Source organism: Neurospora tetraspora (genome assembly GCF_033439725.1).
Source record: "Neurospora tetraspora strain CBS 560.94 chromosome Unknown B0H65scaffold_2, whole genome shotgun sequence".
Lineage (NCBI taxonomy): Eukaryota > Fungi > Ascomycota > Sordariomycetes > Sordariales > Sordariaceae > Neurospora > Neurospora tetraspora.
Window position 1 is genome coordinate 1,643,751 of NW_026944384.1, and position 16,856 is coordinate 1,660,606.

At 53.3% G+C, this 16,856-nt stretch overlaps 6 protein-coding genes across 6 annotated transcripts; 2 read left to right on the forward strand and 4 right to left on the reverse strand.

Annotated features, from left to right (window-relative positions):
- Positions 1 to 60: 60 nt before the first annotated feature.
- Positions 61 to 792, reverse strand: B0H65DRAFT_422167 (acyl-CoA N-acyltransferase; the record flags this gene model as incomplete). Its single annotated transcript, XM_062824385.1, has 1 exon — positions 61 to 792. One exon carries the CDS (start codon positions 790 to 792, stop codon positions 61 to 63), a length of 732 nt encoding a protein of 243 aa, XP_062684045.1.
- Positions 793 to 2,401: 1,609 nt separating this feature from the next.
- Positions 2,402 to 6,450, reverse strand: B0H65DRAFT_455804 (putative kinesin-related protein). Its single transcript, XM_062826256.1, has 7 exons — positions 6,214 to 6,450; positions 5,950 to 6,115; positions 5,680 to 5,825; positions 5,176 to 5,464; positions 4,534 to 4,659; positions 2,810 to 4,482; positions 2,402 to 2,724 (listed from the first exon to the last, which is right to left on the reverse strand). The coding sequence occupies exons 1-7, from the start codon at positions 6,247 to 6,249 to the stop codon at positions 2,653 to 2,655; spliced, it is 2,508 nt and encodes an 835-aa protein (XP_062684046.1). The 5' UTR covers positions 6,250 to 6,450; the 3' UTR covers positions 2,402 to 2,652.
- Positions 6,451 to 7,536: 1,086 nt separating this feature from the next.
- B0H65DRAFT_518301 (uncharacterized protein) lies at positions 7,537 to 9,151 on the forward strand. Its single transcript, XM_062828694.1, has 2 exons — positions 7,537 to 7,906; positions 7,986 to 9,151. Exons 1-2 carry the CDS (start codon positions 7,876 to 7,878, stop codon positions 8,951 to 8,953), a joined length of 999 nt encoding a protein of 332 aa, XP_062684047.1. The 5' UTR covers positions 7,537 to 7,875; the 3' UTR covers positions 8,954 to 9,151.
- Positions 9,152 to 10,562: 1,411 nt separating this feature from the next.
- On the reverse strand, positions 10,563 to 12,582 carry B0H65DRAFT_98022 (putative dihydroxy-acid dehydratase). Its single transcript, XM_062831646.1, has 2 exons — positions 12,409 to 12,582; positions 10,563 to 12,325 (listed from the first exon to the last, which is right to left on the reverse strand). Exons 1-2 carry the CDS (start codon positions 12,471 to 12,473, stop codon positions 10,600 to 10,602), a joined length of 1,791 nt encoding a protein of 596 aa, XP_062684048.1. The 5' UTR covers positions 12,474 to 12,582; the 3' UTR covers positions 10,563 to 10,599.
- A 638-nt stretch (positions 12,583 to 13,220) lies between these two features.
- Positions 13,221 to 14,324, reverse strand: B0H65DRAFT_97981 (Clp protease-domain-containing protein). The gene is made up of 4 exons (XM_062831645.1): positions 14,047 to 14,324; positions 13,970 to 13,988; positions 13,884 to 13,909; positions 13,221 to 13,826 (listed from the first exon to the last, which is right to left on the reverse strand). Exons 1-4 carry the CDS (start codon positions 14,194 to 14,196, stop codon positions 13,245 to 13,247), a joined length of 777 nt encoding a protein of 258 aa, XP_062684049.1. The 5' UTR covers positions 14,197 to 14,324; the 3' UTR covers positions 13,221 to 13,244.
- Positions 14,325 to 14,479: 155 nt separating this feature from the next.
- On the forward strand, positions 14,480 to 16,307 carry B0H65DRAFT_98055 (uncharacterized protein). Its single transcript, XM_062831647.1, has one exon. It carries the CDS (start codon positions 14,601 to 14,603, stop codon positions 15,945 to 15,947), a length of 1,347 nt encoding a protein of 448 aa, XP_062684050.1. The 5' UTR covers positions 14,480 to 14,600; the 3' UTR covers positions 15,948 to 16,307.
- The last annotated feature ends 549 nt before the right edge of the window (positions 16,308 to 16,856 follow it).

Consider the following 16,856-nt stretch of genomic DNA (forward strand, 5'->3'; position numbering starts at 1 on the left):
ATCTCTTCATTATTCATCACCCATCACTCCTCCATCTTTCCACCCTCCCCCTTCTCACCCTTAGGCCTTAGCTTCCTTTTGCTGTGCCCTCAACGCCTCCCTCTCCCCCTCCAACATGCCAAACCGAACCATATCCCACCACCGCTTCTCATACAACACCGCCTCCCTCTCCCTCCCCTCCTCCACAAACCCCAACTTCCTATACAGCCTACACGCCCTCTCATTATACTCAAAAGCCGCCAACCAAATCCGATGCAATCCCAACCTCCCAAACCCCCAATCCAAAACCCAATCCACCGCCTCCCCTCCATAACCCCTTCCCCTCCACTCCATCGCAATCCCGACACCAATCATCGCATTCCGATGATGTCTTTCTTGATCCCCACCCATAGGCGGCATCAGCGTCACGACCCCAATCGGCTTCGCCTCCGGTCTGGGGAACTCGCCTTTCAGCTTCTCCACATCCAACGTCGCCGTCAGCCCGCTCTTCTCAGCCTTCTCTTGAATCAAGGCCTCCCACTGAGCAATGTCGGAGTCCGTGGGCGGCAGGCAAATGAAGGCGCGGATGTGCAGCATGTGAGCGTGTTCGTAGAGCCGTTGGCCGAAGGTTATGGGTTGAGGGTTGAGGGGACGCAGGGAGGACATGGCGATTGCGGTCGGGTCGTTGTCGACGAAGGTCCAGAGGGTGTGGCGGTCTATGGGGTTATCTTCGATGGCGCGGTAGATGAGGCGGGGGGAACGCCAGGCGTTGAGGAGGGTGGGGGAGTAGGGGGTTGTGGTGGTGGTGGACATTTTGAAGATGGGTTGGGTTGGGTTGGGTTGGGTCAACGTTGAGATGTTGATAGAAGATATTGGCCAATCCCAGGAGGAAAGATGAAGAACGAGGCTGGTTATATGTCTGATGATGGATGACAAGAGCTGAAGAGGCAAGACAAGCAGGAAGGAGTGTATGTGTTATCTGATGGTCGTGTTGTGTCCGTGTTGTATCCGGTCTTACATCAACTAGTCCCAACTGTTGCTCAACTAGGAAGGTGAGCATTGTCAGACAGACTCGTAAGTCCAGATTCGTAAGTATGAGTCGGGACTGACGAAGCTTGGTGGTAGAGAAGAAACAAGAAGTTCTTGGCTCCTCCTCCTCCTTTTATATCAGGAAAATTGAACGGCTTAATCCTCGTTGACTTGGTGAGTGAGTCAGCAACGCCATCTTCAGTCACCCTTCCCCTCCTCCTCCTCCATCTCCGAGGCAATCCTCCATGGTGGTGGCTAGCTATCCCACCGCAGCAAATTGGGTAGGAGTCACAATCCCCGTCAGAAGTTGGTACTGATCGCTGACCGATCTTCGTCAAGTTGGCAGCGAATTGGTCTAAGTGGTACGGAACATGCAGTAAAAAACCGATGCCGTGGTGGTGGGTGCGGCTGTACGTACTATGCTACAGTACCCTGTAGACCTAGGTGCGGTAGGGGGGGGGGCTCGGAAAGTTTGAAAAGTTTACCTAGTATTGTTTTATGGTGGAGGTGATGGAGAACAATAGCTACACCAACCGTGATTGAGTAAAACTAGGGTTGTATGTAACTGAACCGAGGAATTGGGTGATGCTTCCCTTTGTTCGTTGATGAGGGGGTGGCTGCCCGTGTGGCTTGCGTGGTGAGTTCGAGATAGCTTGAGCTACCTACTATGGGGATCTCCGTTGAAAGCATGTGATAGCGAGAACAATGGGTGCAACTAGCGAAGATAGGCAATTGTATCAATCACCATAAGGCTTGACTAAGACGATTTGGAAATTCCCCTGCTGCGCAACTCCCAGAAGAAGGAAAACAACAACTGAAGAGTCATCGCCTTCTGGAAAGCCATCCTCCCTGTAAATAACTGCCTATGACTGTTATAAACGTTCCATCATTCCATTTCAGGTAGGTAGTATTGCATCTCGCACTACTCGATTTAGAGGGCTGCCGCTGTAATTGACCACTAACGATGACTTCCGTGAACTGTGAAGACCATTCACTTAGTAGCTTGTTGTTACATACGCCGGCGGCGAGCCGCTTCCAGATCGGCCACTGCCGTCACACTTCCATTCGGCGTCCGGAGTCTAGCCCGCTTATGGAACGCCGGTCCGGTACCATCGATCGGGCGTCCGTACGAGCGTGTTAGTCATTGTTGTGTCAACCAGCCCGGTACGTATTGGCTGGCCGAATGTTGAAAGCTCAGCTTGACTCCCAATCGGAGGAAGCTCCGAAACCTTACAGCTCAATGGCGAGAAGCTGCCGGTTGCGGTAATGAGCTCTTGGTTGCGGTACTTGGATTTTTGAGTTGCCTAGGCACGATGTTCGTTGCCATTGTGCGTTGTACCGGAGGGAACTCCGATCATTCTTAAGCCGCCACCAGGTTAGCTAGCATTGTGAGTAGGGTGCAACAAACGATTCATTGGTATCATATAATAAGAACAGTCCCGGCCGTCCATCCATCCACCCATCCTTCCCTCTTAAGTCGCTCCCTTTCTCCAGCCGAGGCAAGCGTGGACAGCAGGCCCGGAAAAATGACCAACCCAAAAGATACACATGTAGAGAGACTAATTGCATCTGTAAAAGATAAAGAATGTACAGAAATCGTAGAAAAGTACAGCCGCTAAAGACGGAACCGGGATCATCATCGAATCAAGACTCGCTCGAGCGATCCTTGATGGTCTTCTTCGTAGACTTCGCCGTTCCGATATGGGTATTATGCACCTGCAGTATCACCATCACGTTAGCATCATGTCCTACCACACCACTGTGCCACACATCTCCCCAGGGACGGGCCGCAATGACTCACCTTGGTAGCAAACCTCAAGCTGGTAATCGTCTCCTTCAGGTGCGCCTCCAGCGGGCTCACCATAACGAACATCAACGTCTTCGAGTTTCCTCCCAGCGAATACTGCAGCAGATGCGTCAACTTGGAGTTCCTGTACGGCACGTGTGACGACCCTCTTCCCAGCGCCTCGATAACATCCCCCAAGCACGCCAAACTCTTGTTGATGTTCTGCGTCTCCTTCATCCGCTCTCCTTCGGCCTGCGAATGCTTCAGCCGCTCAGAACCTGCCAGATCGACTAGGTTCAAAGTGCCTTCGCATCGCTCGTTCGTGACCGAGTTCTCGCCCACAAGCTTGAGGATGAAGACAGAGTGGGAGCGCGAAGACCGCTCGTTGGCCTTGGTGGCCGCCACGCTGCGGTTGTTCTGCGCCTGCTTCAGCATCATCTCCACCTTGTCGGCCGAGTCGAGGGCGACGGTCTTGCAGTTGAGTACCGTTGTCTGCTTGCGAACGTCGTCGTGGCGGATCTCGAGTTTCTTCTTGCTGTTATTGCTGCCGTCGAGCAGATCGTGCAGCTCTTCGTTGTATACCTCAACGAAACTGCCCTCCATGGTGTACGTCCACGATTTCTCCCTAAGTTTCGTTATGGTATCGTAAATCATGTGGGTGGCTCGCGGGATCATGCCATCTGGAGACGACATGGTGTACGTCTTGCCGGAACCGGTTTGGCCGTAGCAGAAGATACACACGTTGTAGCCGTCCAACGCACTCTGTACCAGCTGGGAGATCTCGTCGAAGATTTCTTCGTTGTGTACTGCCGGGGCAAAGACACGGTCGAATTCGAAGGGGAGCACCTTGCGGTTGATGTTTCCAAAGCTACTCTTTTCCTCGAGCCCGGTCACTTCGATCTGTGCGGACGACGTTTTCGCGTCGGGGAACATAATCTTGGCCTCGTTGCCTTCGGTTTTGCTGAGTGCAGGGCGGACTCTGCACATGACCCGGATGTTGCCTTTTAGCTCCTGGTACTTATTGAACAGTATCCGCCTCTCGGTCTCCTCCTTGATGAGCTTTTGTTTGGCGTTTTCCGCGATTTCCAGGGCCTCCCGGAGCCGTGCCTCCATCTGCGCAAACGAATCCGACTGTTGCTTGCTATCGGATTCAAGGAAGTCAATCTGCGCCCTGAGTCCTTGGTTCCGGGCCTCCAGTTTCCCATTGGTTGTCGCCATCTCGCTGATCTGTTCCTGCAACGCCCTTTTGCTCCTCTGTTCCTGGCTGAGTTCTGACCGCAGATCGTCCAATTGAGACTGTAGTTGCCGTAGCTCTCGTTCTCTTTCTAGGAGGGTTTTGTTGATGTCTTGCTGTTCCGCCCCAAGCTTCTGTTGCAGATCTTGGACCTCCTTTGCCGCCTTTGCCTTTTCCCCCTCCAAATCTGCCCGACATTGCCTCTCGAAAGCGTCCTTTTCCTCGCGGTTGATTCGTTGCAGTCGTTCGCTTTCGTCTCTCAACTTTCTCTGTAGTTCTTTGACTTCATGTTCGTGCTCTCTTGACTTGTTCTGAAGTTGATATTCATGGTCCATCTTCTGTCTTTCGAGTGTGAGGGTCAGTTGTTGGAACTGCTGTCGCAAGGCATCCATCTCCTTCTGTAAGAGTTCGTTCCTCTCGTTCAGTTTTTGTCGCTCCAGTTCAAGCGTGTCCACTAGTGGGTGTTAGCCAGTCCTGTCATGTTAGGATACTCGCTGCCACGTACCTTGACTCTTTGCCATCTGAACGGCCGTTTCCATAGCCTTCTTGTCTTGCAAAGAGATGTTGAAAGCCTCCTTCATCACCTTCCATTCCGCGTCAACTTCGTTGAGCCGCTCGTCGACGTCTATGCCTGTGAATGCGGTGTTATTAGAGTCCTTGGTGAGAAAAGAAAGCTTGACAGGTGAAACGGATTTTCGGGTCGAGGCAGTTTTATGAGCGGAGACGACGGCAGAGTTGAGAATGACGTCGAACCGCTCCATAGCCGCACGGGGGTCTTCCATTCTCGACTTGGCTTTGGGGGTCTCCGGGTACGCCGCTGTTGACTGTCGGAGAGAGGACTTGCGTCGTGCAGGTTCGGCTCCTTCGGTCCCTCGTCTGCGTTTAACAGGCTCCGCCTTGGCATCCGACTAAGACGCCGTGGAGGCGGGCTGCGAAGTCTTTCGAGGCGTCACTTGACTCCCGCTGGGGGTGTTTTCCTTCTCATCACATATTGACAAGTCCTGCATGCGCCTGCTCAGACCCGAGATGGTCCTTCCCTTCTCTTTCTCTGTGCCCGACGTTGAAGATCGAGGCGAGGGAGATGGTCTTGTCTTCTTGGGCTTGGCTTTGGGTCCGGGGATGGGTATAGAAGATGGAAATTCCGTACCATTGGGCGGCTGGGTAGGCGCTGGCTGATTAGGCGCTACACTAACGTCTCTCGAAGGTCCATGGCTGCTCATCGATGTCGCTGGTCGTGGCTTGGAGATGGATCGTTGTCGATTTGATGTGGACTGACTGAAGCTGGGTTGTCGCAATCCTGTCACAGGTGGTCGGCTCGAAGGACCTAGGCTCTTTGCGAAGTTGGACGGGTTTGTCGAGGAATAGGTTGGCCGATGACCGGTCGCCGAGCTTGCGCGCGGGAGCGCTGTTGTCGTCGTCTTGTTCGCATTCCGGGCCTATAGAAACGTTAAGTTAGAACCGGCCTGGGCCATATCGATGCGCTTGACTGATCCCAAAGTGGCCATCTCTCGAAAAGCATAGGGGCTGTATGTCACGCGGCAGTATTGGATTTGTGTTATGGTAGGTAACCGGGTTTGTCGCGATGATTCAGTTCGACGAGAGTAAACATGATTCGGATGTATCGTGCTGATGGACGGATGGCAAGACCTACATTAGCTAACTGGACGATTGATGCGCCGGATACAGTGCCCGTGAGAAAGGCACTGGTGGGCGTCGGGGCTGGTAACTGTGACTTGGGCTGGATAGGCTCGCCAGCCCTCTCGGCAAGGGTTTTTCGTTTCGGATCAGGCGGGGCGACTGAAGAACATCGCGTGTCAGCCATCAAGGCCATCGACAATGGCATGGACAAAGCCATGATGTATGTGGTGGTGTTTGATCTGGCTTATGGAACAAGAAGAAGCAGGTGGAGGGGATGTCTTACCACCGCTGTCGTGTGCGGCGCGCTTTGTGGGTATGGACGACATTTGCGCTCGCGCGTTGCTCTGGGAGTCGGAGATCTCTTTGAGGCCGGTGGAAGCAGTCGCGAGGGCCGTGGCGGCGTAGGTGGTTGGAAGTCGCAACTTGGTCGAGGCTGGGTTAAGGGCGTTCTACAATTTTCGATATCAGCAGGCCGCTTCTCCATCTTATCGCACTGCAGTGCTTGTAAGGGGGTTAAACAATCAAGACAGAGTGTTTTACAACGTACCCTGTTCTCGGAGCTCTCCATGGTGAGCGTGCGCATGCGAGGGATGATGTTGTTCACCAGCACACACGAGCCGAGCAGCAACGCCCCAGATGTCGAGGACAGTGATGGCGCCGTTGTGAAAGCCGTTGTGCTCTTCGGTCATGCACTTTCAGTGACGGCGTGCCCGGGGCTCCAGAGCGTCGATTGGCGTACAAGCGGTCGAGTGGGACTTGCAAGTTGGGCCCAGTCCTGGCCCTGCATCGGTTTGTTTACTTCACCACAGCAACCGTTTCTCTCCAGCGCTGTGGCCAATCGTTCGACCTCGAGCAAGCGGGCGGGCGGGGCTCACAGTGTGCAGGGGCCACCTTAGACCATGGGAGGGTACGTACCGTTTGTACCTTGCGCTAGACCATTCTTTGCAGCGCCAAGACATGCGCTCTCCTTTCGGTCTTCATTGTCCCGACCTTCCAATGTTCCATGTTGAACTTGACAACTTCCACGTCCCTTGAAGAGAGCATGATGATATATGAACTTTACTCTCACTCAACATTTCCCAGGCATTGGTTCGTAATCTTCATTCACAAACACGACACGGTATCTTCTGGGATGAAACGCCAAATCTTCGATGTTGTCCTATGGTAAAGAAAGAAAAGATACAAAACTTGACGACGGCATCGAGCTCGCTCTACGTTTACGCATCTGACATCACCGAAATTAATTATGTAGAGATTTATTCGTTTATCTTCACACCTTCTCTATCATATTTTTCTTATGTATTCCTTCTGGATCCACTTCATATTGGAATGAGCTTGGTTTTATCACATCGATATCTTTATCTGTTCAGATTTCCCACTTCAACCTTACCCCCTGCGGCATCTCGCTCACCAGCATCCCAAAGCATCACCTCCCCCTTTGCCCCCCAATTGGTTTATCAACATACCCAAGGGGAACAATAAGCACATACGACCATACCCACTGGAAAACTCGGGATCCCGTCCGCTCTCCCATAGATAAGCCAGTGAGGGCCAGACTAGTAGTTGGGTCGGTGACGACCAGCGAATCCCTGGTGTTGTATGTGTTTTTTCCTCGTTTCAACTCTTTTTTCTCTTTTTGTGCTGTGCTACACCGAAGCAGTTGAAGTTGTCGTTCTCGGGGTTGGAGCTCTTCTTTTTTGATTTGTTTCGCAGAGATTGTTTTCAACACCCAAATATCGTAGATAATATTGCAATCATGTCCAGTCATTCTAGCTAGCGATGATCAGGTCAACAGGGTGATATTTTGGCAGGGTGACTAACAACGCACAGACCACCTCTTCACATGTCCGCAAGTCGGAGTCGCAAGGGTCCAAAAAGTCGCTGATAACAGCTTGACCCCCCTGACGTCGTTGTTGCCAGATTCCAAACTCAAAAGCTCTGGATCTCCTTCCAGTCCAACCAACTTGAAACCGCAGCCGGCCTCACCTTTCCCGCCATCGCGCAAGCGGCGCGACTCCTTCTTCTTCGATCTACAAACACCGGCCACTTTCGCGTTCCAAAAGCGCTCGATCGACAACAATCAGCTCTCGCGAATTGCCTGTCCAGCTTTCGTCGCGACACCATCCGCGGCCATCCATTTATTACCGATCGCAAACCTATACACTTACATCCCGACCTCACAGCGACATACCCACGAACAACAATAAAAATGGAGAAATTCTCCCAATTCCGCGACCGCGGTAAGCCTCCCCCCCTTCTCCATCCCTCCCTCCCCCTCTCCCATCTCCAGCCTCCCACTAACCACTCTCCCCTCAACAGGCTCCGGCATCTCCCCCTTCATGCCCTCCCCGGCGCCCGAATCCTCCCTTCCCTCCCGACTATTTGGTCCCCTAATCTTCCTGCTCCGCCTCCCCTTCTTCCTCCTCTACACCACCACCTACTTCCTCCTCCTCCCACTCCTACCTTCTCCCCTCCGCAAGCTTCTGCTATGGGGCATCTTCGCCCTCACGGGAACCTGGTGGTCCGACCTGCAACTCGACGGCGTCAAGCGCGGCTCGCTTTCTCAACAACCCCCCACTCGCATCCCGCGCGCGGGCACGGTGATCGCGGCGAACTTTACGAGTCCGTTGGATGCGGTTTACTTGGCGGCGGTGTGGGATTGTGTTTTTGTGCAGAGTTTCCCCGGCTCCCGGCTCGTGCGGAAACTTTCGCTCTGGCAGGCTGTAACCCTCGCGCTCAGCCCGCGCCAGTTGTTGGGTGGACCCGGACAAAACGAAAAGTTGACGACGATTGCCAAGTTGCTGAAGGAATACCCGACTAGAGCGATTGCCGTGTTTCCCGAGTGCGCGACTACGAATGGAAAGGGTATCTTGCCGCTGAGCCCTTCGCTGCTTACCGTTCCGAGCTCGACGCAGATTTTCCCCTTGAGCTTGCGGTATACACCTGTGGACGACACCACGCCGGTTCCTGGGGGAGTGAAGGTGTGGTGGGGGTTCCTGTGGAAGTTGCTGGCTAGGCCGACGCATTGTATTAGGATTCGCATTGGCGAGGGGGTGGTGAATACGGTGGGGGCTAGCAATGGTGTTTCGCATGGTGAAAGTTCGGGGGTTGACGGCGTCCGTGGAAGACAGGGAGAGGATGGGGATGGAGAGTTGACGGCGGAGGAGCAGAGGGTTTTGGATAAAGTGGCGGAGACGTTGGCGAGGTTGGGTAGGGCGAAGAGGGTTGGGTTGACGGTGGAGGGTAAGAAGAATTTTGTGAAGGCTTGGGAGAAGAGGAGGAGGTAATTCTAGATGGTGCGGGACAGGTGGATGGATTGATGTATAGACGTGTGACTTATGAGGACGGTTTACGAGATTAATGAGGATGCTATGGGTATAGTTCGGCATAGCATTGCGAGTAGGAGCTGTTATATTTCTACCGGGCATTGGAAAACCAAGCATTCATTACTTTACGTGACACTCCGAATCACTGTGATAATCACCACTTTGCCGGTCTCGCCAGGAGGTTGGGAGGTGCTTTTGCAGAATCGAATGGGTCTACCTGTTCTAGTATCTTGGTTTCATGGTACGATACGCAACATCCCGTCATGATGTGGTGGGAAATTCTTCAATGAAGGAGAACCAAAGACACATGATAAGGAAGATCCGAAATTAAAATAAATGATTGAGGAAAAGACAAACGCGAAAAGAGGAAAAAAAAAAAGAAGAAAAAAAACATACAACACCAGGGATTCGCTGGTCGTCACCGACCCAACTACTAGAATACTCGTCAGGACTAGAATCGTCTTCCCCTTGCCGCCAGGCAAGGGTCAGCCAGGGCAATTAGCAAAAATCAGGGCGATTAGCAAAAGAATCTGGGGTTAGGGTTGTAGCAGCGGGAAAATTGGCCTCCCACCACGTGCATACAAGCAATATGCACTAATCCAGTAGAACCACGTACATCTCGTACATATGCCAGAACGTCCAAAAACACAAAGTCACATTGCAATTTGATTTGCACCACCAAAGTAAAAGATATGAAAAAGATAAAAGTATTATTAGATATAGAAAGAAAAGGCGCACAATCGCTCGTGATTACATTTTGGATGCATGGGTTCCGTGGTTGGGAATTAATGTGTGAATGGCTTTACCCTATTCAGCGATATGGAGTTATACCGCGCTACCTCCATTTGGTAGGAAATTTGCAGGCGGGTAATGTATACTAAAATTTTGCTAATCGCCCTGATTTTTGCTAATTGCGCTGCCTGACCCTTTCCTGGCGGAAAGGGTCAGAGTCGCTTCTAGACCTGACGAGTAGTCTGACCCTCACTGGCTTATCTATGGGAGAGCGGACGGGATCGATCCCGAGTTTTCCAGTGGGTATGGTAGTATGTGTTCATTGAAGGTCATCATGGTCGTTAAGTAGCAATGATTTGTACTGCTTCCACTTGGGACCATCCACAAAATCCTCAGAGCACCCGAACATGGGTCACAATGGTCGGCTGGTTGTCTGAGTCAATCATAACTGTCTCCTTAACAAAATAAGCAGACAGGCCTAAAAGCACTTGTTATAGACGAAGCCAACGGCTGGAGAGGAAAGCGGTATTAGAAAAAAGTGTCGTGAGGTGAGTCGAGTAGTATAGTGATAATCAGGAGACCACGCATGATTAGAGTAGGATCTCACACAGAACAACGTTCACCGGAGCACAGCAACGAACGGCTCATTCAAGCTTCAAATCCTTGTATTACCCAGGCCAACATTGCACGAAACGTCAATAAGCGCCTACCTCCCATTTTCCAGAAAAAAATCTTTTACCGTAAAGTAACACGAAGAAAAATGCCCGAATTTACAAAAATATGTACAGAAACTCCGGTATAATGATATCATAATCCCCTTTATATCCCTTTTTCATTCCCTTCCTCCTTTTGCTCACACCCTAGCATACTGCACCTTAAGCATCAGTGACGCAGCCGGAGCTGGCATCCTTGACGAGCTGGGCGTACTTCCTGAGAGTACCACGCTTAGCTTTGGGCTCAGGAGCCTTCCACTCCTTGCGGCGCTTGGCGAGCTCCTCCTCGGGAACCTCAAGGTCAAGGACCTTCTTCTCGGCGTCGATGATGATGGTGTCGCCATCGCGGACGAGGCCGATGGGGCCACCCTCCATGGCCTCAGGCACAATGTGGCCGATGAGGAAGCCGTGAGAACCGCCGGAGAAGCGGCCGTCGGTGATGAGGGCAACGTCCTTGCCGAGACCGTAGCCCATGATGGCGGACGAAGGCTTGAGCATCTCGGGCATGCCGGGACCGCCCTTGGGACCCTCGTAGCGGATGACGACGACGGTCTTCTCGCCCTTCTTGATCTCGCCGCGCTCGAGGGCCTCGATGAAGCCGTCCTCGTAGTCGAAGCAGCGGGCCTTGCCCTCGAAGCGGAGACCCTCCTTGCCGGTAATCTTGCCAACGGAACCGCCGGGGGCAAGGGAGCCGCGGAGGATCTGGATGTGGCCGGTCTCCTTGATGGGGTTGGACAGAGGGCGGATGATGGTCTGGTCGCTGGGGAAGTCGGGGAACTTCTCGACGTTCTCCTTCAAGGTCTTACCAGTCGAGGTGATGCCGGAGCCATCGATGATGCCCTCCTTGAGGAGAAACTTGAGAAGGGCGGGGGTACCGCCAATCTTGCTGAGGTCCTCCATGACCCACTTGCCGGAAGGCTTGAGGTCGGCAAGGAAGGGGGTGCGGTCGGAGACGGCCTGGAAGTCGTCGATGGTGAGCTTGATGCCAATGGAGTCGGCGATGGCGATCAAGTGGAGGACGGCGTTGGTGGAACCACCGAGAATGTTGACGACGATCATGGCGTTCTCGAAGGCCTGGCGGGTAAGGATATCGGTGGGGCGGATGTCCTCGCGGAGGAGGTTCTTGATGGCCTCACCGACGCTCAAGCACTCGTTCTTCTTCTCAGGAGACTCGGCGGGGAAGGAGGAGGAACCGGGAAGAGTCATGCCGAGGGTTTCGATGGCGGTGGCCATGGTGTTGGCAGTGTACATACCACCGCAGGCGCCACCACCAGGGCAGGCGTTGCGGATGATATCGAAGCGCTGCTTCTCGTCGATCTCGCCGGAGATGTACTGGCCGTAGGCCTGGAAGGCGGAGACGATATCGATGTTCTCGCCCTTCATGTTGCAGCCGGGCTTGATGGTACCACCGTAGACCATGATGGAGGGGCGGTTGACACGTCCCATGGCGATGAGGACACCGGGCATGTTCTTGTCGCAACCGGGGAGGGAGATGTTGGCGTCGTACCACTGGCCGTTCATGACGGTCTCGATGGAATCGGCAATGATCTCACGCGACTGCAAGCTGTAGCGCATACCGGTGGTACCCATGGAGATACCGTCCGAGACACCGATGGTGTTGAAGCGCATGGGGACGAGGCCAGCCTTGGCGACGGACTCCTTGACGAGGCCGGAGAGGTCGAGAAGGTGCATGTTGCAAGGGTTGCCTTCATACCAGACAGACGAGATACCGACCTGGGCCTTGTTCATGTCGTCCTCGTTGAGGCCGGTGGCGTAGAGCATGGCCTGGGAAGCACCCTGGGACTTGGGCTGGGTGATGTGGGCAGATACCTTGTTGAGCTGCTTCTCCTGGGCATTGTAGCGGCGGGGAGTGGTGGAGAGGGAGCGGCTGGAGGGGGGAAGAGCTTGGTCAGTATCGGTCTGAATAGCTTCACTTTTGCTTGGACATCAAGGTTGTCGGTCAAAACTCACAGGGAGAGACGGGCAGAAGCCAGAGCTCTGGGGGCCTGAGCCCGCAGAAGGGAGGGAGCGAGCATGATGTGAGGAGGGGAGAGCTGCCGTGCAAGGAATCGCTGGCAGAAGGAAAGGGTGGAAAGGGGAGAGAATCACAAACAGAAACAAGATCAAGAGGAAGACTTGGGACGAGCTACGGAGCCGGAGAGAGGCGACTCGTTTCTTTCAGTTTCCGGGCAAGGCTTGGGCGAAGTCGGCGTCCAGGCGGGACACAAAATACGAGTCACTGGCCACAGGGGGGTTACCGCCAAGTCCCACGTCTACCCCGCAAAAAGCTTCAAAGCTCACCCACGGGTTTTACTTACCCATCTCACCATAGTATGTTATTGAACACTTCAGCGAGTGCCGTGACGTGTCTGAACAAAAAGCTTGCGATGAACCACAGAAAGTGGAAAAGAAAACATTGGGAGAAATGTAAGAAATTGGGCCTCCATTGCCATCACCGTATCAACTTTCAATGGCTTCATTTGCTTCAAAAAAAACATGTAAACCATGGTATCGAAGCTGGCTTACCGTCCACCGGGCTTACTCAGACAGGCTCCACCACATGCGCTATGAGACTCGGGACCCGCATTCTTAAATGTCAAGCTTCCGTCATCGGAACTGAAGATGGGCTGTCCCCGGAAATGCCATGCCTCTGCCATGCACCATTCGTTCCATCATTCTTCGGCCGGTATTCGACCGTAGGCACTGATCTGACATCTGGGCCGCTGTCAATGTCGTTCAATGCCGCTTTGCTAAGATAGGCGCATCACATATTGTCCGCCATGGATATCTCAATATGAGACTCAAGCTCACGGCTGCGGCGCCGGTGTCTCGCCATCCTTCGCCTTCTTTTCCGCCTCGTCCTTCACCCTCCTATCGAGAATCTGATCGACAACGCCCAATTCCACCGCCTCCTCCGCCGTCAAATACTTGTCTCTCTCCATCATATCGCTAATGGCCGCGAGGTCGTACTTCTCGTAGCCAAACGACTTGTTGATATGCGACTGCACAATCTTGTTGATCTGCTCTCTTATCCTCTGGATCTGGTTCGCATAGATCAAGATATCCGACGCCTGGCCCCGGGTGCCGCCGAGAGGCTGATGCACCATGACCGTGCTGTGAGGCAGCACGTACCGCTTCCCGGGCTCGCCGCCGATAAGGAGGACGGCGGCCATGGAGGCGGCGGCGCCAACGCAGACGGTCGACACTGGCGACTTGATGTATGTCATGGTATCGTAGATGGCTAGGCCGGAGCTCACTTCGCCGCCGGGCGAGTTGATGTACATGGTAATGGGCTTGTCGGGGTTATCGGATTCGAGCCAGAGGAGCTGGGCGACTATCGCGGCCGAGGTGGTGTCGTCGATCGCGCCATTGAGGCATACTATACGTTCCTGGGCTGGTCAGACATGGTCGCGTAGTAGGTGTGTGAAGGTGAGGTCTGAGCGTACTTGTAGTAGTTTCGAGAAGATATCGGCTTTGTTGCGAATCGGTCAGCGCCCTGTTCGAGTTCGGAAGGGTCTAGTACAAAACATACATGTTCGCCATCCTCCAGCCTGTAAAGTTAGCCCATGCTCGTACGTTGAAGACTAAATGGTGGATTATGGAGCATACCGTGACCTCTGTAATGTATGGCATGGGAATGTTGCCCATGGGCCGCAAAGGTGCCCCCGAACCGGAGCCGGTGAACTGGGAGAAGCGTCGGCGTGTCGCAGGCGCGCCAACCCGTCGCAGAATGCGCATTGCCGCTCGTGGTGAGTTCATGGTCTTTCGAATCTGGAGACACTAAATCGCGAATTATCTGTCGTCGTTTCGGAAAAATTGCTGGGAAAGAGACCTTCAAGGTTCAAGTTGCTTGCGATAACAGCCCAGTTCAATGTTTAGAGCTCCAGGCAGGCAAGTGACGAACTGGAGCTCCCCTGGGGACGAACGTGGGGAATCGCGACGTCTCCATTCTTGGCGTGTCCTAGCTCCTTAGAGCTTGCAGGGGTGCACTAACACCAAACAGAGCACGGACTTTCATTGGAGAAGCTTGCAGATATTCGCATCTCAAAGTCCATCTTCAACTTTTCAACATCATTCTTCTACCACAGAAGATCACCAGGAACCCCCACTCCAATTTCACCCAGTCTCTTATTAAGGAGAAAGGGAGAACCAGATACTAAAATATGAGATCAACAATACAAAAATGCTACGCAACAGCGCCTTACATATCCCGGCGCTCACTCCACCAAACCTCCCTCCGCTCATCACCATCAGAAAAAGAATCCAACAACTCACCACCACCCCCATCCTCACCAAAAGACTCCTCCGATTACACCGAAGACTTCGACCTCGACCCAGACGACTTCTACTCCTCCCGCCCATACCAAATCGACCCAACCACAAAATCCGTCCACACCAAAACCGGCCTCACCCTCCCCCTCAGTCCCATCATGGACCCAACCTACCACTCCTCTCGCAACCGGTGGAAAGAGCGCAAACCCACCTCCCGTCCGCCCGGCCAACGCGTCTCCAAATTTTCACAACTGCTCGAATCCAACCCCTTCGCTTTGGCCCTCGCCGCCCCCCTCCGCGCCTGCACCGCCACCGACGTTTTACTGCCCAAACCGTTCCTCCAGAAATTCAACCTCCTCCGCCACCCGGACACGGACGAGCCGTGGTTTGTGCCTGCTGATTTATCGCCTCATGAGGCTGCTGGTGCAGCGAAGGAAAAGGAAAAAGACCAGGCTTTGGGGCCGAGTGGGTATACGCTGAGCAATCAAACGCTGCTGCACGAGTTTACGTTAAGGGGCAGTCCGTACTTTGGGAATAATCGCAAGCTGTTGAGGCGGAACGCGACCAACAAGACGGGGTTGACGGAGGTGCTGAATAAAGCTGTTTGGAGGGAGGATATGGGTGCGTTAGTACTCAAGATGATGCGACGAAGAATCGTGGATGAGTTGTTGTATCTGACGGGGAAGGTGACGGGGAGTTTGAGGAGGAAGTATTTGACCCCGTTGAGGGGGGGTTATGAAGAGGCGAGGGAGAGGAAGTTGAGGGGTGCTTTGGTTTATGTTGGTGGTGGGGGGCCGGGGATGGCTGGAAATGGAAAGGGGGAAAACAAGGTTATGAAGCCCCCGATGAGGGTGTCGACGCTGGAGATTAAGGGGGAGAGGTATAGTACCAAACTGCCGGTTTATGATGCTACGGTTTTACTCGGGGAGGAGGAGTTGAAGAGGTTGATGCTTGAGGAGACGGGGTTTTGGAGGCAGGCGCAGTTGTTTGCGGTGGGAAGGGAGGCGACGACGGAACTGCAGATGAAGTTGTGGAAGTTGGAGGGGTATATGGCGAAGGGGGAGTTGCCTCGTGGTGATGAGGTTGATGCGGCTAAGGCTGCCGAAACAAAGGTTGAGAAGAGGGAGAAGGTGCGTGGTGTTCAGGGGCAGGTTGATGCTACGAAACCTCCAGCAAGGGACGTAAAGGGAGGAGGTGATAGACGCGTTAGTGGATGGCAAGGGGTTCGAAGAGTCTAACGACAAACAAAGGGCAAGAAGAACACCAACTACTCATCCGAATGCGCCATGGCTGGATTACAGAAGACGAGCAGTGTGAGTGACCGAGCCACTTCAGACGTATGTTCGCTTTGCGATCTTCACCCACTTTGTTTGCTTCCGTAGGATATCCGTTTTGCAACGATGCACTAAAAGGTGCGAGATCGGTGATGTTCCCAACACGTTCGAGAGGCCGGCGAGATGTCAATCCAGGATTTTGCCGCAGTACAACCAACCCCATGTCAGTGACGGCAACGGGACGGATGTGCTTGAACATTCACCCCGTCCTACCATCACGCAGATCTCCTCCTCCCCCTCCTTTGCCTAGTCAGTAGCTAGGGTTAATAGGGTTCTCAAACTGTCGCTCTCTTCCCAACAGAAGAGCTTAACAAACGTCCGGTCTGGATCAGTTGGCGCGAGGGGCGTTTTAGTTCCCCCCCCATCGTAGAGCTGAACAGCTTTTTTCCTCCACACAATAGTGCTTACTGCATCAGAGATTGTGAATCAAAACCCTCTTCCGGACACACCTTTTGTCCATTTTATTTCCTTTTGAATTTCCTTCTTCCCTTTGTTTTTGGAATCTCTATGATTCCACCAACACCAGAAAGTACCTACCCCCTCCACACCCAGACAGAACAACCAACATCTCCCGCATCTCCCTAGAATAGACTATGAACTCCATCCCGAGCCCAATATTCCTTCTCAGCTTCTCTCCACCCACTCCGCCCGCATATGAGAGTGGCCGACACAGTGTCTCTCCTCGGTTCGGTTTCGTATTCCCCGATTGGGCAATAAGTTGCTACGCCGCATTTCAATTTTTTTCGTGAAACGAGCAGATTTGCGGCTCTTAAGTCCCCCCCTGTACATTTGGTGATACGTAAACCATCACCT

Coding starts and splice junctions, on each gene's coding strand:
- B0H65DRAFT_455804 (XM_062826256.1), bottom strand. CDS start 6,249: ATGCGCACGCTCACCATGGAGAGCTCCGAGAACAGG. Junction 5,465..5,679: donor CAATCGTCCAGTTAGCTAAT/GTAGGTCTTGCC, acceptor ACGTTTCTATAG/GCCCGGAATGCGAACAAGAC. Junction 4,483..4,533: donor TCAGATGGCAAAGAGTCAAG/GTACGTGGCAGC, acceptor AACACCCACTAG/TGGACACGCTTGAACTGGAG.
- B0H65DRAFT_518301 (XM_062828694.1), top strand. CDS start 7,876: ATGGAGAAATTCTCCCAATTCCGCGACCGCG. Junction 7,907..7,985: donor CTCCCAATTCCGCGACCGCG/GTAAGCCTCCCC, acceptor TCCCCTCAACAG/GCTCCGGCATCTCCCCCTTC.
- B0H65DRAFT_98022 (XM_062831646.1), bottom strand. CDS start 12,473: ATGCTCGCTCCCTCCCTTCTGCGGGCTCAGGCCCCCAGAGCTCTGGCT. Junction 12,326..12,408: donor GCTTCTGCCCGTCTCTCCCT/GTGAGTTTTGAC, acceptor TCCCCCCTCCAG/CCGCTCCCTCTCCACCACTC.
- B0H65DRAFT_97981 (XM_062831645.1), bottom strand. CDS start 14,196: ATGAACTCACCACGAGCGGCAATGCGCATTCTGCGACGGGTTGGCGCG. Junction 13,827..13,883: donor TCTTCTCGAAACTACTACAA/GTACGCTCAGAC, acceptor TGACCAGCCCAG/GAACGTATAGTATGCCTCAA.
- B0H65DRAFT_98055 (XM_062831647.1), top strand. CDS start 14,601: ATGAGATCAACAATACAAAAATGCTACGCAACAGCGCCTTACATATCC.